Source organism: Salvelinus fontinalis, chromosome 41 (genome assembly GCF_029448725.1).
Source record: "Salvelinus fontinalis isolate EN_2023a chromosome 41, ASM2944872v1, whole genome shotgun sequence".
Lineage (NCBI taxonomy): Eukaryota > Metazoa > Chordata > Actinopteri > Salmoniformes > Salmonidae > Salvelinus > Salvelinus fontinalis.
In genome coordinates, this window is record NC_074705.1 from 13,198,757 (window position 1) to 13,219,590 (window position 20,834).

Consider the following 20,834-nt stretch of genomic DNA (forward strand, 5'->3'; position numbering starts at 1 on the left):
CCCAGACTGCACCAGCTGAATTTCAAACACGTCGGCAACAGCCAGAAAGTACAATTAGGTCTCCAATTAATTTCCAGCCCCAGGTATAAGTAAAGCACGCACGCACGCACGCACACACACACAACCCCCCCCCCCCCCCCCCCCCACACACACACACACACACACACACACACACACACACACACACACACACACACACACATCACTTCAAGTAAATCCAATTGGGGAAGGAAGCCAGATGTCTGAATGAGCTGAATGAGGTGTGTTTGACAAGTCGTCAGAACATGCAAACCATTGATGGACCAAAATGGCCTGTTAGAGGTAGAACACCCTGTGTGGCGGTCTCCCCTGCGTCCTGTGTCTCACATTACTCATGTCTCAGCCACTTTCAGATGGCCCAAACATTGAAACACAGATTTACAGCTTCCTGCCATTAAAGCTATGAAAACATTCACCGCCGTCCAGACTTCAAATGGGACGCCATTTTTATCACCTGTCAATGAAAACGATCAAGAGCTATTCCAGTTGTAGAACGGATACCAGTCAAATTCAATTAATTCTCAGAGGTACCTCTAACAATGCTTCACGCACAACCAAGGATTTAGCAAAGAAACGACACACACACACACACACACGCACGCACACACACACAGATCTTTAAACACTCACACTGATCAGATTGCCTCAGTCCGACTTACCCCATGTTGCTGAATTTGGGTCCATTGTGTTTCTTACAAACATCCCTTCTCCTAAACAATGCCACAAACACCGTGCACATTTCCCTAAGCTCCATGGGGACAAGCAGACGGACCAGCCAGCCTGCTCTCAGCACTCAGCTCTCAGAGTGTCACTGGCTGACCCAGACACAGATCAAAATGTGGGTCCACTAAAATAGGCCATTCAAGAATCATACAAGCCTGAGTGCTTTTCCCATCTAACAGACACTGCCAGCATGTTTGGTTGGTCGTCCGTTAGCTGGTCGTTACTTTGGAATCCTGAACCACACACAACCCGCCAGCCAGTCTCAACCAGTCTCGCTTTCTATGAGGTGGCCTGCCTTGTGGTGGGTTATTATCCAATCCCTATGCTGTCCCAGTCAGGATCATGGTCTGGTAAGAGAAGTCCAAAGGGAGGGAGAAGTAAAGGGGGAGGGAAACCCTTTCCCATATGTCCCATGTTAAGCCTGAGCCAGAGGAGGACAGCCCCTGCTGTGTCGACGCTAGGCTGTGGCTAGGCTACGACCAGGGATCAGGCCTGTGGCCACAGGGGGGAAGCCGGGATACGGATCACTCAGCCTGGGATGAGTGTGAGGGATGGATGGATGGACAGCAGACATGGAGCTTTATTGGCTGCCAGGGATTAGGGAGGCTGAGTTGAAACCAACACTTTCTATTGCTATGTAAGTCACTGCTGTGTCGTCATGTCAATACTGTACACAAGCAATAATCGCACAAATTGAATTGATTGTTGGACTGATCTACCTGGCTACTGCAGCCTCGGGGCTCATTGGGAAATGCCCTGGACCAAACTCTCACTCCATCAATACGGTATTAGGAGCTGAGCTCTCCCAAACCCCCATTAAGAAGGTTTCACAAAGGCACAATTTGAAAAGTCTTGAGCCCCCACCCCCCACCCCCCACCAAAAAAAATGTAGGGAACAATCATCAGGTTGTGGCTGGATTGGGGTCACGAGGGGTCACCATGACTTGATGGATAAATATTATCATTGCCTTATCTTTACCTGGCAGCAGCTCCAGGAAAACTCACCCAAACTCACCCAAACTATCCGACTCAGCATTCTTGAAGTTCCATTTTTCCGGTTGAACACTCTTTTTCTCATTTCCACTAAATCTCCTCCACCTCTGTAAATGCATGTAATTGCCCGGCCGGCCGATAGATTAAGCTAAGCCACTTTTTTTTATCCTCTTTCAAACTTTTGTTTTGTGTTTTTCGACCAGAATGGGTCATTGTAATGGGGACTCTCCTGGCCTCTACCCTTTCCTCCTACCCTAGAGGGGACTGGGTGACCTGGACCCCTAATAAAACCCTCAGGACAAATGCTGTTGGGGTCTCTACACTCGTTCTCTGTCCAGGCGATACACATCCAGTTTTGTTTAAAGCGGAAAATGGGGGGGTGCATTGTTCCCCTTTAGCACAGGGGAATCATTACAAATTCTTTAAACCCTAGGACCACTGGCTCTTTCAAGTCACCTTTGAACCCTGACAGTGAGACATGCAGGGGGACACCAAAGGGACGAGTGAGACAGTCAGAGGCCAGGCAGACCAAGGCAGACCAAGGCAGTTATGTCACTGTTCTACAGCCTCCTGTTCTTCTGAGAGAGATAACGACAACCTCCAGGATGCTGCCACCATTTTCCTTTCATGGATAAGACTTGAGTTAATTCCTCTTGAAAACACAACCCTCTCGTTCTTCCACCTCTTGTCCCTCCTTTAGTTGAGGTTGGACTTCAAGCAAATCCATAATGTTTTTTCCACATGTACATCTCTGCTCATAGGAAGCAGTTAGCAGTAAGCTGGGAGCCAAGGGGCCCCATATGGGCAGAGGCCTCTAGCCCTCGGAGGCTCCCGGAGGATCTGTGATAGGGTTGTGTGTGTGCGCGTGTGTGTGTGTGTGTGACTGCGTATGTGTGTGTGAAGGGTAGCATGTGTGGCCCACATGCAGCACAGAACATCACTGACAGGCCCCAGAGGAGACACTTAGGGAGGATGACAGGATGAATCCGATTGCTCCACAGCAAAACCAGGAGCACAGCTGTCCCCCAACCTCCTCAAACCTCCCACTGCCTGGATGCTCCTCTTGGGGCATGGAGAGGAGAAGGTGGCCTGTGGTCAGGGTCTCTCCCCTCCACACACAACCTATCCCAGCTGAGGTCCTTGTACAGGCTCTTCTGCCATTCCCTATCATAAGCATCTACTGTGCCTGGCATTGCTGCTATGTAATGAAGTACAGGGTCATTTCAAGTTAGATTTGACTCCCATGTTGAGTTTAAATATGTTCATACATCTGTACAGTAGTACCCAGAGCCATATATTAAACGATTTTGGCCAGGTCTTAGAGCGGACGCCATGTTAGTGCCTTTATTCTGGATATTTTGATGAGGTAGGAGAACGCCTCTGAGAATTCCCTATGAAATGACCCGCTGTAAACAATCAAAACAGATGTTCTTATTGATCAGCATTTGGGATAATGTGTATCCAAGTCGGTACTGTGGGCGTCTTGATAGGTTTTGAAAAGGATCTAAAACAGAACAAGGCGGAAGCGTCCAATGGTACTTTAGCAACGGCTATAGAGGAGGAAGTGGCGCACCCGGGAACGTTCAGACAGAAACCTCACTGGCTAAACCCTCTAAATAAATGACTTTAGTAGCGGCTATTAAGGCACAAGTGTCTCTATGCATTGACCATGTGTATCAGTCTATGTGCCTGATCGTGTGTGGACAGGTGTTCATATTACGCCATAGACAGCTCCTGTGTGTCGCCTGCCTGACTGCCTGCCTGCCTGTTTGTGTGACTGCCACAGACGAGTGCCACCGCCACCAGATCCATACAACTTCCATAAGGTCACTGCATATTCCGTGTCACTGTGCCACAGGCAGTCTGCTGGTCTGCATCCTACCCAGCGACAGCCCTTTGAACAGTGGCAAGACAGGAAAGCCTTGATCATGTGTGAACCAACGGTTGCCCTACTTTCACACAGGCTTGTAATCTGACCTCGTTTAGTACGCCTGTAAAGTATCATCACAACCAACATGGTTAATCCATAGCGGAAGGGAATTAGTGTGTGTGTGTGTCTGTGTGTGTGTGTGTGTCTGTGTGTGTGCAGTATGTGTATATGTGTATGTGTATCAACGTGGATGTCTTGGTTATGGACATAGTTACAGATAGCACTGTGTAATCTAACAACCACAAAGTATATTTTTATAAACTGAGTGATCTCCCCTCCACTGTCACCACTATACAGTAATGATAGACAGACTGTTTCATCTGAATAACCTCTCCAAGTTGATCAGCCTCTGAAATGTAATTTCAAAACGCCCCCTGATCCCCCTAAATAAACTCAATCATTCCAATTCAACTGACTACATTGGAACTCCTGTAACTCGGTAAATTGCGGCACAAGGGAGGGTGGGGACGGAGAAATATAAAATCAGCAATAAACAAAGCCTCTAATAAGGGTGGGTGGTTTAAATATGGAACTGACACTTATTATCAGTCTAACAGTCTCCCATCCATCGCTAATGTGTCTGACGGCTGTGAGTGGGACAGCAAAGTCTGACGGCTGTGAGTGGAACAGCAAAGTCTGACGGCTGTGAGTGGAACAGTAAAGTCTGACGGCTGTGAGTGGAACAGCAAAGTCTGACGGCTGTGAGTGGAACAGCAAAGTCTGACGGCTGTGAGTGGAACAGCAAAGTCTGACGGCTGTGAGTGGAACAGCAAAGTCTGACGGCTGTGAGTGGAACAGTAAAGTCTGACGGCTGTGAGTGGAACAGCAAAGTCTGACGGCTGTGAGTGGAACAGCAAAGTCTGACGGCTGTGAGTGGAACAGCAAAGTCTGACGGCTGTGAGTGGAACAGCAAAGAGGCTGTTTTTTCCTCAAGACACCACCAGATGTGCGGGGTGTGAAACAGCGCCACAATCAACTCCGCAGCTGCTCCGACCGAGGGTCCCTGTTTGAAATGCTTCAAATGGTATTGGGTGTTTGATTAGCCTAAAAGGGCATTGATCTCTGAACGTGAGTGCACACACACGCAATCACCGAGCTCATTGGGAATCAGGGGAATGTGTATGTTAGCTAGCTAGCTGTGGCCGAGTGATAACTCGCCGGTACAGCTGTGGGCCGGGAACGCGCTAACACGCTAACGAGGTAAGCACATGACCATGGTCTGTAGTGTTTGTATAGCCGGACCCTATGGTCTCTCTCCTCTCTTCCCCTCTCTCAGTCTGTGGTAATAGTGGGGGCCAGCTTCAGCAGTCTGAAACCAAGCATGACTCTCCAAACAACACGTCTGGACTTGAACGTCCATCCACTCATTCCTGCCTGTTTACATCATCCTAGCCCCCCCCCCACCCACCCACCCACCCACCACCAGTAACGTGCAGACAGAATACTCCACAGAGTTGTAAATCTAGACCTAGAGTCATCATCTGCTGTTGTTATTAGTATTCACACACCCGTAGTCCATACTTCTCCCTTATCCTGACAAGGAACACAACTTGTGGAGACAAAGCTGATTCAAAGTCAAGAAGGAGAGTGTGGATAAGTGACTTGGAGTTAGGCCATTGATTAGTCAGCATATTATTGCAGGTGGCCATGACCTTATACACAAAACATAGGCTTTAGTGTGCAGGTTTAAGAGTTCTCCAGCATGCAACTGAGTTCCCCAGGAGTTTGCAAAGTTCTGTCTCCATAAAGGTACAGTAGACAAGTGTTGAAGACAAATAGAAACAGTGAGAAACAGAACGAGCCTGGATCTTTCATTACCTGAAAACTGCTTCTCTCATCTCTCAAGCCCTAAGTGGAAGCCTTTGATGGGGGGCCCCAGTGGCCCCCGGGTCCATGCCTGTCCACAGGACATCCTGTCTGACTGTAGGGACATTTCAGGCTCTCCTAACAATTCAGTCCGGTCAACTTCTAGTAAAGTCCATACAGCCACCTTCTTTCACCTCCATCTTCCGCTACTTGTCTATGTAACTCTGCTCCTGTCTAACTAACTGTTCAAACTTCAGCCCTCGAGAAGTTGAGAGGGCTCCTGTTAGTTGGTTTCCCGTTGTCCTCTCTCCTCTCTCTACAGTGTCAGGCCCCTGTGTGTGTAAATAACCTACAGGGTGGGCTGTGTGGGCTCTAAATTTTCTACTAATCCCTGAGTTTTAATGACGACCAATCTAGAGCTAGCTCCCTGAGGGCTGACCCAAGTCAGGGGCTGACCATGTGACCTTCCTGCTGGGGTCTCCTCCCCTTTAATGCTCAGCTGGATAGGGATGGGGGAGGGTGTGTGTGTGTTGGTGGGGTTCGAGTGTGTGAGTGACCAGTCCCTTAAGGAATGCAGACCTGCTGATCTGAGGACAGACATGAACACAAAGGAAAACACAAAACTGGGAACCGAGACTATGACGTCTTTTTGTGTACAAAACAGAGAAGGAAGCCAGACGACCCACTACTGAACGATTGTTTCGATCAGGTTCCTGGCCTTAAATTCACCTCCCGAAAAGAAAACAAAGGCACATCAGGAAGCACACACACATCGACGCTTGGCCTAGTAAAAAGCTGTGCTTCTCTGGGGTTCATCTGGCACCACTCTTAGGCTTTCTCTGATGTGTGTGTTTTCTCTATTCCCTGATCAGAGAGAAGGAAGGAGGAAGACAGCGAGGTGCTATGGATCTAACAAGGAGCTCATTAACATAACTCTCTCATATCAGCACATAACACCTTGGTTTTATAAAACAGGAGATTGGAAAGCAACCTGGTCTCAGAGCATTTCGTATTATTCTGTACATAAATCTGGGACACTCCATTTAGTATGATATGTTATATTTCATATGTATGCATTAGTTTGTGGATGTCCATCACCCATTTCGTATGATATGTTACGAATTACAATTCATATTTATATGATGAATTTGCAAAAAGTACAATATGTTTCCGAATTTGCAAAACATAATATATATTATGAATTCTAACTAGGTGGCTAATGTTAGATAGGCTAGGGGTTTGGGTTAGGAGTTAGGTTTAAGTTTAGAAGTTAAGTGTTGGGTTAAGGTTAGGGGAAGGGTTAGCTAACATGCTAAGTAGTTGCAAAGTAGCTAAAAAGTAGTAAGTAGTTGAAAAGTTGGTCATTAGATAAAATGCTCAAGTTGTCCGTGATGAGATTCGCACTCAAAACTTTTGGTTTACTAGACGTCGCATTTGGGTTGTTAGACGTTTGCATTATACGCCTACCCATCCACCCCGACCAACCACCCTACTTTCTTTTCTGTCTTAAGTACTTAAGTAGCCATACCAAACATAACATATCATACTAATTTGAGTATTCCCGAATTTACGTTTACTATGTTACGTCTCGTCTATGAAACCAGGCTGTGGAAAGACAAAACTAAAACAGACTAATAACTTGACAAAAAAGGGTGTCCTGTTATGTTAAGGAAGTTTGACTGAAAAAATATGGTTCTGTTACATATAGACAGACATAACATATTATAAGCCCTTTAAGACAGGCCCATAAAGGCTCATAACATGTTATAAAGCATTATTCCTGCAGGCTATAAAAATGTTACCGGAATATTGATATGTGGTTGTGGTATTTTATCTTTATCCAATTTAGAGGTCCTATTCTAACCTTATTTCAATGCACTATCATTCAATGTGACCTCATTTAGATTTAATTTAACCTTTATTTCATCAGTCAAGAACAAACACTGGGCCAATTTTGTCCCACCCTATGGGATGTGATACTGCCTGGATACGAACCAGGGACTGTTGTGATGCCTCTTGCATGGAGATGCACTGCCTTGGACAGCTGCGCCACTCGGGAGCCACAATTAACGATACTCAAATGAATTGTTGCCATGGGTCAAATAGATTCCAGTCTATTTAAGGGTGTTTTCACATACAGTCCTCTTTAAAATAACTGATCTCAGTCCTCTTTAAAGTGAACTCTGGGGTAAAAAAAGCCAAAGAACTGAGTTCTCTTTCTATTCCCACTGCCCTTGCCTTTGAATGAGGACTCAACTCTTTTGCCAATTCACTTCACCGATTCTGTGGCCTGAGTCCTCTTAAAATTCACATTTTAAAAAACAGAAATGATTTCACCTTTATTTAATCAGGTAGGCTAGTTGAGAACAAGTTCTCATTTACAACTGCTGTCACGATCGTCTATAGGAGAGAGTGAGGACCAAGGCGCAGCGCGTGAAAAGAACATCTTCTTTTATTAAGAAGAGAACAAACACAAAACGAAACCACTTTAACAAACTAACAACCAGACGAACGTGAAGCTAAGAATGAACTAATGCATACATGCAACATAGAACATCGAAATAGACAATTCCCCACAACAAACTAAAGCCTATGGTTACCTTAAATATGGCTCCCAATCAGAGACAACAATAACCAGCTGTCTCTAATTGAGACCCAATTCAGGCAACCATAGACTTTCCTAAACACCTACACTCAACCATAGACACAGCTAGACAACTATACTAAACATAAACCCAACTACTCTAAATAAACCCCCTAAACCTTACAACCACCCTAGACACTACAAAACCCACATAAATTACCCATGTCACACCCTGACCTAACTAAAATAATAAAGAAAACAAAGAATACTAAGGCCAGGGCGTGACATAACCCCCCCCCCTTAAGGTGCGAACTCCGGGCGCACCAGCACATAGTCTAGGGGAGGGTCTGGGTGGGCGTCCTTCCACGGCGGCGGCTCCGGTACTGGTCGTGGTCCCCACCCCACCATAGTCACTACCCGCTTACGTAGCCTCCTACAAATGGCCACCCTCCACCTCAACCCCACTGGATTAAGGGGCAGCACCGGATTAAGGGGCAGCACCGGACTAAGGGGCAGCACCGGACTAAGGGGCAGCACCAGGGTAAGTGGCAGCACCAGGGTAAGGGGCAGCACCGGACTAAGGGGCAGCACCAGGGTAAGTGGCAGCACCAGGGTAAGGGGCAGCACCGGACTAAGGGGCAGCACCGGACTAAGGGGCAGCACCAGGGTAAGGGGCAGCACCAGGGTAAGGGGCAGCACCAGGGTAAGGGGCAGCACCAGGATAAGGGGCAGCTCCGGACTGAGGGACGGCAGCTCCGGACTGAGGGACGGATCCTGGCTGGATGACTGCTCTGGCGGATCTTGGCTGGACGGCTCTGGCGGCTCCTGGCTGGACGGCTCATGGCTGGCTGACGGATCTGGCTGCTCATGGCTGGCTGACGGATCTGGCTGCTCATGGCTGGCTGACGGATCTGGCTGCTCATGGCTGGCTGACGGATCTGGCTGCTCATGGCTGGCTGACGGATCTGGCTGCTCATGGCTGGCTGACGGATCTGGCTGCTCATGGCTGGCTGACGGATCTGGCTGCTCATGGCTGGCTGACGGATCTGGCTGCTCATGGCTGGCTGACGGATCTGGCTGCTCATGGCTGGCTGACGGATCTGGCTGCTCATGGCTGGCTGACGGATCTGGCTGCTCATGGCTGGCTGACGGATCTGGCTGCTCATGGCTGGCTGACGGATCTGGCTGCTCATGGCTGGCTGACGGATCTGGCTGCTCATGGCTGGCTGACGGCTCTGGCTGCTCATGGCTGGCTGGCGGCTCTGGCTGCTCATGGCTGGCTGGCGGCTCTGGCTGCTCATGGCTGGCTGGCGGCTCTGGCTGCTCATGGCTGGCTGGCGGCTCTGGCTGCTCATGGCTGGCTGGCGGCTCTGGCTGCTCATGGCTGGCTGGCGGCTCTGGCAGATCCTGTCTGGCTGGCGGCTCTGGCAGATCCTGTCTGGTTGGCGGCTCTGGCAGATCCTGTCTGGTTGGCGGCTCTGGCAGATCCTGTCTGGTTGGCGGCTCTGGCAGATCCTGTCTGGTTGGCGGCTCTGGCAGATCCTGTCTGGTTGGCGGCTCTGGCAGATCCTGTCTGGTTGGCGGCTCTGGCAGATCCTGTCTGGTTGGCGGCTCTGGCAGATCCTGTCTGGTTGGCGGCTCTGGCAGATCCTGACTGACGAATGGCTCTAGCGGCTCCTGACTGACTAACGGCTCTGACGGCTCGGGACAGACGGGCGGCTCTAATGGCTCGGGACAGACGGATGGCTCAGACGGCGCTGGGCAGACGGATGGCTCAGACGGCGCTGGGGAGACGGATGGCTCAGATGGCGCTGGGGAGACGGATGGCTCAGATGGAGCTGGGAAGACGGATGGCTCTGGCCGGAATAGGCGCACTGTAGGCCTGGTGCGTGGTGCCGGAACTGGAGGCACCGGGCTAAGGACACGCACCTTCAGGCTAGTGCGGGGAGAAGGAACAGGGCATACTGGACCCTGGGAACGCACATTAGGCCTAGTGCGTGGTGCCGGAACTGGTGGTACCGGGCTGGGGACACGCATCTCAGGGCTAATGCGGGGAGCAGCAACAGGATGCACAGGACTCTGGAGACACACTGGAGGCTTGGTGCGTGGTGCCGGAATTGGTGGTACCGGGCTGGAGACACGCACCATAGGACGAGTGCGTGGAGGAGGAACAGGGCTCTGGAGACACACTGGAAGCCTGGTGTGTGGTGTAGGCACTGGTGGAACTGGACTGGGGCGGGAAGGTGGCGCCGGAAATACCGGACCGTGTAGGCGTACTAAAATAATAAAGAAAACAATGAATACTAAGGCCAGGGCGTGACAACTGCGACCTGGCCAAGATAAAGCAAAGCAGTGCGACACAAACAACAACACAAACAACAACACACATTGTTATGTTTAGAAAGGAAGTAATACTATTTTCCAACATTCAATCAATGCATTCTGGGTTTTTACAAAGTGCAGGACAAGCAATTCCATCCGAACATGTTATCAGACAGCTAGATATACCTACTCACATTTTGGAAGCTAATAGACTGCATTTATTTAAAATATGAGTCATAATAATAATGATCAGAAGATAATATTAACAACAGAATAAATAGCAGAAGAATAACTGCAGATTAAATAATGTTGTAATTGAAAATTGTACACCAAATGCCCCTTTAAGAGCAAGCATTGATTCACCAAATATGTTGTTGTCTTCCTACGCTATTCAACCCCCATAATCAAATAAACAGTTTACAAGGCTCTCATCCTATAGATAACATATCCACACAAATGTTGTAATATCTGTGCATCGCTAATCAGCTATTTTTTTCTGTGACCCTACACGTCATCATCTTCTCTCTTTCGTGGAACCAATGTGAGGGGTTGTGTCAGAGGAAACGGTGTTGCAGTAGTCTAGTGTGTTATGCCGGAAATAATGAGAAGCGAACCTGGGGAGCTTTGTGTTCACACTGCCCTAAAAAAGTGAGCCGGACAGCGGAATTCCAGAGAACCGAACTCAGGCCACCTTTCGAGATGGTTTCAGTTTGGGTTTGTTTCAGGGGCACTTTTGAGGTGTCTGATTTCCTTTGGAGTGTTGACACTGCACAAACAAATTCTGCAAAAATTGACCAAGTGTGAAAACACCCGAAGAGATTGGATGTCAACCTCCATAATTCCTGGATATTATCTATGAGGACACATTCATGTGAAGAGGCTATTCTCTTCTGATGAGAAATGAATGGTAGGCTATGTCTGTGTCCCAAATGGTACCATATTCCCTAAATAGTTCACTACTTTCAAGCATGGGCCATAGGGCTCTAGTCAAAAGTAGTGCATTATGTAGGGAATAGGGTGCCTTTTGGGATGAAGAGTATATGTTGCCTAGATGAATGCAGGGCATATACTGTAGGTTCTATCCTTGACAACCAAAGAAACAGGTACAATGGAAAGTTATTTCACTGGAGAATCAGATTTTAGTGGGATTACAAGTAATAATGCAGGTAACAATATAGTAATGAAATAATGCAACTATAGGATGGCACAATATGCTCAATCATCCTGAACTAAGTACTAGACACAATGTGTGTGTGTGTGTGTGTGTCAGTGACTTAAGAGTGCAGAGCTGGCATTATCAAGTGGGTCAAAGGTTCAGGCTGAAGACAGTGTGGGCAGCCTGCTGACTGACTGGCTTGCTGGCTGGTTTGCTGGCTGGTAAGCTCTTAATTAAAGTGACCACAGAGATGTCCCATCTGCCACTGCGACCACCGCCACACATTACTGGCTCCCATGTAAATATAATAATCCAATGAGAGGCCAGGTACACACACACATACACACATGCAGGGATACACGCAAATCACACACACACACACATACGCAATAAACACACAAGCACACGCACCCACACCCGAACCCACCGACGCAGCCAGACACTCCGACATGCAAAAACAAACATTATGAATTCAACAAGCCACTGAGTCTCTCTAAAGCCTTTTAGCTCCTCTGTGTGTCACTGCAGGGACACCTCCTTTAATAGGCACTGAAAAGTACAGAAACAAGAGCAATATAATGACAAAAAAACACATTTCTAGCAATCCTTGTTGAAATTACTGCCATCCACCACTACTGACAATGAGCAATACAGGGAGAATTACACCAGCAATGCCAAGCACTTCATCTCCTATAGCGTGTGACGGGAAGGTCTCTTTTCGCTGAGCATTATAAGGACATAATGGAATTCCTGTTCTTCCACAGTCTAGGGGCCGAGGAGGCATGCAGTCATCCACAGGAGTCACAGCCAATAAGAACAATCCCTCTGGAGAGAGGCAACCGCCCAGCGACGGAAGCATCTGTCACAAAGGGACTATAGCAGGACCCAATCACAGATAAGCCTAATATATTTTTTCCCCTACACACATACATGCACACCCAGTCTGGCTCGCCTCACTTATTCGGGCTATGGGACATCGGGCATCGTTATGCTAACTCTATCAGCTGATTCATTGGTCCGCGCCAGTGATAGCCCAGAATATAAACAGATCTGAGATCAGCCTGGAGTCTGGATGATGTGACAGAACACATAATAAGGCTATGGCTGGTTGAGTCAGACACTGATTGGGGATCAGACTGATGGCAGACATAACTGAGGCAGTCACAGAGGCAGTCAGGGAAGGGCGATATGAATAGGGACAAAGACTGGAGACAGGCACTTATGTAAACATGATACGATGTCGCCCCCGCTCACTGACTTTTATTAGATCTCTGTGTTGAATGATCTGTGCACGATTCCTCAGGCATTATTCCATATGGGGGGGGGGGGGGCAGCTAGCTACTATACAGATAAACAATAGCATGTCTGAGCTGACTGTGTTCTCTGTGCTGACTGCAAAATCTAATCCATACTGTACGCCCACATGGATAAAGGAGTTCCGCGACAGAATGAATGTGTTGATAGATATGCATATAGATATATGGTGACAGGATGCCACAGCCAAGGCTGAACATGATACAGATTTGTGGGGCATGGATATGTTAAGCTTGTGGGCTGGAATGACAATGGCCCATGCTGATGGCTTAACCACTATTTCTCCATTAAGTTTGACACCATATAGAATCATTGGGATATAAGTGAATTAACATTTAATAGATGTGCATTGCAGTGTGTTAGCCATCAAGGCTGTTGTGAATGAGGTCGAGTGAAGCGGGTGAGTAGCCAGAATAGCCACTACACATCTGACATTCCTTGGAGGCGTGGGTCAGAATCCCACTTCTGACACCATTGTTGCGATTTGGGGGATGCTTGAACTCCAATCGCCTTGACCAAGGGCAGCGACAGTAACCACTGGCCCACAAACATCCTTGGTCTTAAGAAGGTCAGATTTCTTACAATACTAATACAGAACTTAGAGAAGAAGCACTAATACCATTGTTAGACTTGTACCATAGCTGGACTAACCCCATAGTTAAACACTACATGACAACTATGACAACTACACGTTTAGAGGTCATTCTGAGCAACTAACTCCAGACAACTAACTCCAATCCAATGTCAGACTATTTTAATATGACAGATTTTCTCACCCAATTTAAAATGGGAAGATAAGCGCTCATTATAAAAATCCACGGGTTATTCTCGTAAGGCGGTGCGTTGAATGACTATCTCCTAATTATGACATCAGTTCGGAGCTGAGTGGTGAATTCTTTTACATACTGTCACACCTCAATGAGCCTGTAGTAGGATGAAAATGATCATACAGTAAGGGGGAAATGGACTCTCGAAGCAGTTGTCATTCTTCACGGTCAGAGAACTGACAAAGACTTCATCCTTCCTTCATTTTGAATGTTGGAGAGATACAAATGTGTATTTCAATACAGTCAAGGTTGACTGATGAAGTGACACACCAAGAGGTAGGTCTATACTCTCCAATGAAGTGGAGAAAGATAAGAGGAGAGACGGTTTGCAATAAAGATTTCTCAACACAAAAGATTTACAAACAGAGATGGCTCATTTTTTGGGGTGTAAATTAAAATTGGCCCCTAGTTTGAAACCTGTGGCAAAGTCTGTGGCATTAAAATCTTTGGCAATATGTCAATGAGTACAGCAGTGCAATCTGATGGTAGCATAGACAGAATGTATCTAGGCCTATATAGGTTGTGTCTGACCTATGTCATGATACAGTGGTACAGTAAGCTGGTGGTGCCTACTGGTATGTTGTCATGGAAACGTTTCCATGGCGCGTGGGACGGCGGTGTGTGTGTGTGTGTGTGTGTGTGTGTGTGTGTGTGTGTGTGTGTGTGTGTGTGTGTGTGTGTGTGTGTGTGTGTGTGTGTGTGTGTGTGTGTGTGTGTGTGTGCGCGCGCGCGCTAATGTCTGTGCCTGTGTCAGTGTGTATGTATATGTGTGTGTGCGTGGGTGCGTGCGTAGGGACTGCGTGTTACCTGGAGAAGTGCTGCTGTAGCGAAACCATCTGCGCTCGGCCCAGCTCCGACTCGTCCGTCACCTCCCGAAGCCGCTTCTCACTGTCCAATCGCAGGCGTCGCTCTTCCTCTAGCACGTGAATCAGCTTTTGTCGCTGTGGGGAAAAGGACAGAGTCAGGTTGGCTGCTGGCTGTCAACAAAACAGCTAAATGTAACAGGTGTTGTTACTGGTCAACAGGTAGAGAGACAGAAAAGCCACCAGCAACATAGACCAAAGTCTGTGACTATCTACATGTCACAAATATCTATTTCATAATATCTATTTCATAATATGCATTTCATAATATCTATTTCATAATATTTATGTCATGACATCTACAGTTGAAGTCAGAAGTTTACATACACTTAGGTTGGAGTCATGAAAACTCGTTTTTCAACCACTCCACAAATTTCTTGTTAACAAACTATAGTTTTGGGAAGTCGGTTAGGACATCTACTTTGTGCATGACACAAGTAATTTTTCCAACAATTGCTTAAAGACAGATTATTTCACTTATAATTCACTGTATCACAATTCCAGTGTGTCAGAAGTTACCATACACTAAGTTGACTGTGCCTTTAAACAGCTTGGAAAAATCCAGAAAATTATGTCATGGCTTTAGAAGCTTCTGATAGGCTAATTGACATCATTTGAGTCAATTGGAGGTGTACCTGTGGATGTATTTCAAGGCCTACCTTCAAACTCAGTGCCTCTTTGCTGGACATCATGGGAAAATCAAAATAAATCAGCCAAAACCTCAGAAAAAAACATTGTAGACCTCCACAGGTTTGGTTCATCCTTGGGAGTAATTTCCAAACGCCTGAAGGTACCACGTTCATCTGTACGAACATAAGTACGGAAGTATAAACACCATGGGACCACGCAGCCTTCATACCATCCCAACCGTGAAGCACGGGGTGGCAGCATCATGTTGTGGTTGTGCTTTGCTGCAGGAGGGACTGGTGCACTTCACAAAATAGATGGCAGGAAAATTATGTGGATGTATTGAAGCAACATCTCAAGACATCAGTCAGGAAGTTAAAGCTTGGTCGCAAATGGGTCTTCCAAATGGACAATGACCCCAAGCATACTTCCAAAGTTGTGGCTAAATGGCTTAAGGACAACAAAGTCAAGATATTGGAGTGGCCATCACAAAGCCCTGACCTCAATCCTATAGAAAATTTGTGGACAGAACTGAAAAGGTGTGTGCGAGCAAGGAGGCCTAGAAACCCGACTCAGTTACACCAGCTCTGTCAGGAGGAATGGGCCAAAATTCACCCAACTTATTGTGGGAAGCTTGTGGAAGGTTACCCGAAACGTTTAACCCAAGTTAAACAATTTAAAGACAATGCTACCAAATACTAATATAGTGTATGTAAACTTCTGACCCACTGGGAATGTGATGAAAGAAATAAAAGCTGAAACAAATAATTCTCTCTACTATTATTCTGACATTTAACATTCTTAAAATAAAGTGGTGAATCTTTGTACAGGGAATTCTTACTAGGATTAAATGTCAGGAATTGTGAAAAACTGAGTTGAAATGTATTTGGCTAAGGTGTATGTAAACCTCCGACTTCAACTGTATATTAAGACATCTATATATAGTCAACTTCCCATGGCCTTGTAGTCTATGTTGACGCATCCACTACAATGTTCACTGTGAATGACACACGTGATGAAATTGTAAGACAGCCATAGTCAGCTACCCATGGACTTGGTGGCTATATACTGTGTAGGAGGCAGTTAGCGGTTGGGCCAGTATCTAAAACGTTGCTGGTTTGTATCCCCGAGCCAACAAGTTGGAAAGAATCTGCCATTCTGCCCTTGAGCAAGGCAGTTAACCCCCAACAACATCTGCTCCGGGCGCCGTTGACGTCGAATCAGAGGGATCGGGTTAAATGTGGAAGACATACTTCGGTTGAATGCATTTAGCTGTGCAACTGACTAGGTATCCCCTTTTCCTTCCTTCCTTTCGAGGCATCCCCTATAACTATAGCCTTCACTGGGAATGAGATATATCATGGAATGTCCATAAAACATACTGTAAAGAACGGCTATCAGTATCTACATTTATTCTAGGCACGATTTCCCTTTGCTATAATCACAGCCCCTAATATTGTACTGTATGTTATAGTGTTCAAGTGAAGAGGAAATTCAGCCACTCTTGGCAGATATGAGGAGGATATGTCCAATTTCCTCTTCAGTTTTCCCCTCAATTCATGCACATTAATTGGACAGCGAGGTAGGGGCAGTGTTCGTTTCACTTTGTACCATTATTGTGTTCAACAGTGTCACGGCCTCTCTTTTTTTTAACCAGAAGTAAACAACCTTATATTTTGGCAATGAGCTTAGTACACCCTAGACAGAGGGAGATGGTTGAGTGGTTAAACCTACTGTACGGCTAAGAGGCTTACCCAGCATGCAGTGATCAATAGTTACATCTGCCACTTACTGTAACTAGGTAGATTTTGCCATATGGAGGCAGATTATAGTTAAATTAGTGCACTAACTTTCTCCATATCATGTCTTCAGTGTTAAAGTATCTTCAAGGGAAATCCCCAAAGTCAACCAGCTTGTGGAAGTTTAGATGTAGAGCAGGCAGTGTTTGGCCCCACAAAACTTTACCACAGAACCCCGACATTATCTTTGACTTGAAACTTCTTCCCTGAGATGGTCAGACAGGAAGGCAGGCAGGCCGCATTGCCTTTGAAGTGGAGAATCTGAACCGAGGACAGTTTCTCCTTTGGAGTAACTTCTGAGGCTTCAGGACATAGTGCATGTTCCAATTAGGGTCATAGAAAAAAAATGGGATGTTCAGAAGCTTTTCTGCTTTTCGAGACTCTGTAGCAAAAGTTGATCATCTTTCAGCAGTGAGCCTGCAGTGGAGTCTTTAAAAACCATGTTTAGTAAAGAAAAATCTAGCATTAGTGCAGCTTTCCGCTGATTCTAGCAGCAGGGTTTAAGCTTTAACTTACACTGAGTGTACAAGACATTAAGGACACCTGACATAGACTGACCAGGAGAATCCAGGTGAAAGCTATGATCCCTTATTTATGTCACTTGTTAAATCCACTTCAAGCGGTGGAGAGGAAGGAGAGGAGACAGGTTAAAGAAGGATTTTTAAGCCTTGATACAATTGAGACATGGATTGTGTATCAGGGTTAGGTCAGAAGATGTACAATATTAACTTATTACCACAGCTGCAATAGGATTGTGAGTTTTTTTTTTTAAAGCATACTCACAATCCTATTGCAGCTGGTTGCCTTACAATTGTACATTTGAATCAACAGCTTGTTATTATTACAGTGCAGAGTGCTGCATTATACTGGGCATCCATTTTGTGCCATGGCAACTGGGACGGCATTAGGAGCTCGAATTAGAAACATGATGTCGTTCTCCTGAACTGTAGAATTACAAATGCACTGCTAAAATAGATGTTATGAAATACAGTTGAAGTCGGAAGTTTACATACACCCTAGCCAAATACATTTCAACTCAGTTTTTCACAATTCCTGACATTTAATCAGAGTATAAAATCCCTGTTTTAGGTCAGATATGATCACCAATTTTTTTCCTGAGCTCTTGGCTGATTTCTTTTGATTTTCCAATGATGTCAAGCAAAGATGCACTGAGTGTGAAGGTAGGCCTTGAAATACATTTCCTGGAATTTTCCAAGCTCTTTAAAGGCATAGTCAACTAAGTGTATGCAAACTTCTGACCCACTGGAATTGTGATACAGTGAAATATAAGTGAAATAATCTGTCTGTAAACAATTGTTGGAAAAATTACTTGTGTCATGCACAAAGTAGATGTCCTAACCAATTTGCCAAAACTATAGTTTGTTAGCAAGATATTTGTGGAATGGCTGAAAAACGAGTTTTAATGACTCCAACCTAAGTGTATGTAAACTTCCGACTTAAACTGTATATTACTATATGGTTGTCTTACTATATGGATGTCTTACTATATGGATGTCTTACTATATGGATGTCAAACTATATGGATGTCTTACTATATGGATGTCTTACTATAAGGATGTCTTACTATAAGTCGTACTATATGGATGTCTTACTATAAGGATGTCTTACTATAAGGATGTCTTACTATAAGTCGTACTATATGGATGTCTTACTATAAGGATGTCTTACTATAAGGATGTCTTACTATATGGATGTCTTACTATATGGATGTCAAACTATATGGATGTCTTACTATATGGATGTCTTACTATATGTCTTACTATATGGATGTCTTACTATATGGATGTCTTACTATAAGTCGTACTATATGGATGTCTTACTATATGGATGTCTTACTATAAGTCGTACTATATGGATGTCTTACTGTATGGATGTCTTACTATAAGAATGTCTTACTATAAGTCTTACTATATGGATGTCTTACTATAAGTCTTACTATATGGATGTCTTACTATATGGATATCTTACTATAAGTCTTACTATACGTCTTACTATATGGATGTCTTACTATAAGTCGTACTATATGGATGTCTTACTATATGGATGTCTTACTATATGGATGTCTTACTATATGGATGTCTTACTATAAGTCTTACTATATGGATGTCTTACTATATGGATGTCTTACTATAAGTCTTACTATATGGATGTCTTACTATATGGATATCTTACTATAAGTCTTACTATACGTCTTACTATATGGATGTCTTACTATAAGTCGTACTATATGGATGTCTTACTATAAGAATGTCTTACTATAAGTCTTACTATATGGATGTCTTACTATAAGTCTTACTATATGGATGTCTTACTATATGGATATCTTACTATAAGTCTTACTATACGTCTTACTATATGGATGTCTTACTATAAGTCTTACTATATGAATGTCTTACTATATGGATGTCTTACTATATGGATGTCTTACTATATGAATGTCTTACTATAAGTCTTACTATATGAATGTCTTACTATAAGTCTTACTATATGAATGTCTTACTATAAGTCTTACTATATGAATGTCTTACTATATGGATGTCTTACTATATGAATGTCTTACTATAAGTATTACTATATGAATGTCTTACTATAAGTCTTACTATATGAATGTCTTAATATAAGTCTTACCATATGAATGTCTTACTATATGGATGTCTTACTATATGGATGTCTTACTATATGGATGTCTTACTATATGGATGTCTTACTATATGGATGTCTTACTATATGGATGTCTTACTATATGGATGTCTTACTACATGGATGTCTTACTATATGGATGTCTTACTATAAGTCTTACTATATGGATGTCTTACTATATGGATGTCTTACTATATGGATGTCTTACTATATGGATGTCTTACTATATGGATGTCTTACTATATGGATGTCTTACTATAAGGATGTCTTACTACATGGATGTCTTACTACATGGATGTCTTACTATAAGTCTTACTATATGGATGTCTTACTACAGTGGCAAGAAAAAGTATGTGAACCCCTAGGAATTACCTGGATTTCTGCATAAATTGGTGATTAAATTTGATCTGATCTTCATCTAAGACAATAGACAAAAATAGTGTGTCCTCTTCATGTCCTCATCCAAAAGCTAATTGGAGTCAGCTAACCTGGAGTCCAATCAATGAGACAAGATTGGAGATAGAGCTGCCTTGCCCTATAAAAAACACTCACAAAATGTAAGTTTGCTATTCACAAGAAGCATTGGCTGATGTGAACCATGCCTCAATCAAAAGAGATCTCAGAAGATTTAAGATTAAGAATTGTTGACTTGCATAAAGCTGGAAAGGGTTACAAAAGTATCTCTAAAAGCCTTGATGTTCATCAGTCCACGGTAAAACAAATAGTCTATAAATGGAGAAAGTTCAGCTTTGTTGCTATTCTCCCTAGGAGTGGCCATCCTGCCAAGATGTGCATGAGCACAGCATGTTCAATGAGGTTAAGAAGAATCCTAGAGTGTCAGCTAAAGACTTACAGTAATCTCTGGAACATGCTACCATCTCTGACAAGTCTACGATACGTAAAACACTAAACAAGAATGATGTTCATGGGAGGACACCACAGAAGAAGCCACTGCTGTCCAATTTTTTTTTTGCTGCACATCTGAAGTATGCAAAAGAGCACCTGGATGTTCCACAGTGCTTCTGGCAAGATATTCTGTGGACAGATCAAACTACAGTTGAGTTGTTTGGAAGGAACACACAACCCTATGTGTGGAGTAAAAAGTCACAGCACACCAACATCAAAACCTCATCCCAACTGTAAAGTATGGTGGAGGGAGCATCATGGTTTGGGGCTGCTTTGCTGCCTCA

The 20,834-nt window shown here is 44.8% G+C and overlaps 1 protein-coding gene across 6 annotated transcripts in view; it reads right to left on the reverse strand.

The window, feature by feature from the left end:
* LOC129840272 (nck-associated protein 5-like) overlaps window positions 1-20,834 on the reverse strand; it is a 189,379-nt gene that overhangs the window by 77,836 nt on the left and 90,709 nt on the right. For all 6 annotated transcript variants that reach the window (XM_055908029.1, XM_055908030.1, XM_055908028.1 and 3 more), the window contains one exon: window positions 14,502-14,635. In XM_055908029.1, the coding sequence (XP_055764004.1) occupies window positions 14,502-14,635 (134 nt within the window). The remainder of the gene's footprint in view (window positions 1-14,501; window positions 14,636-20,834) is intronic.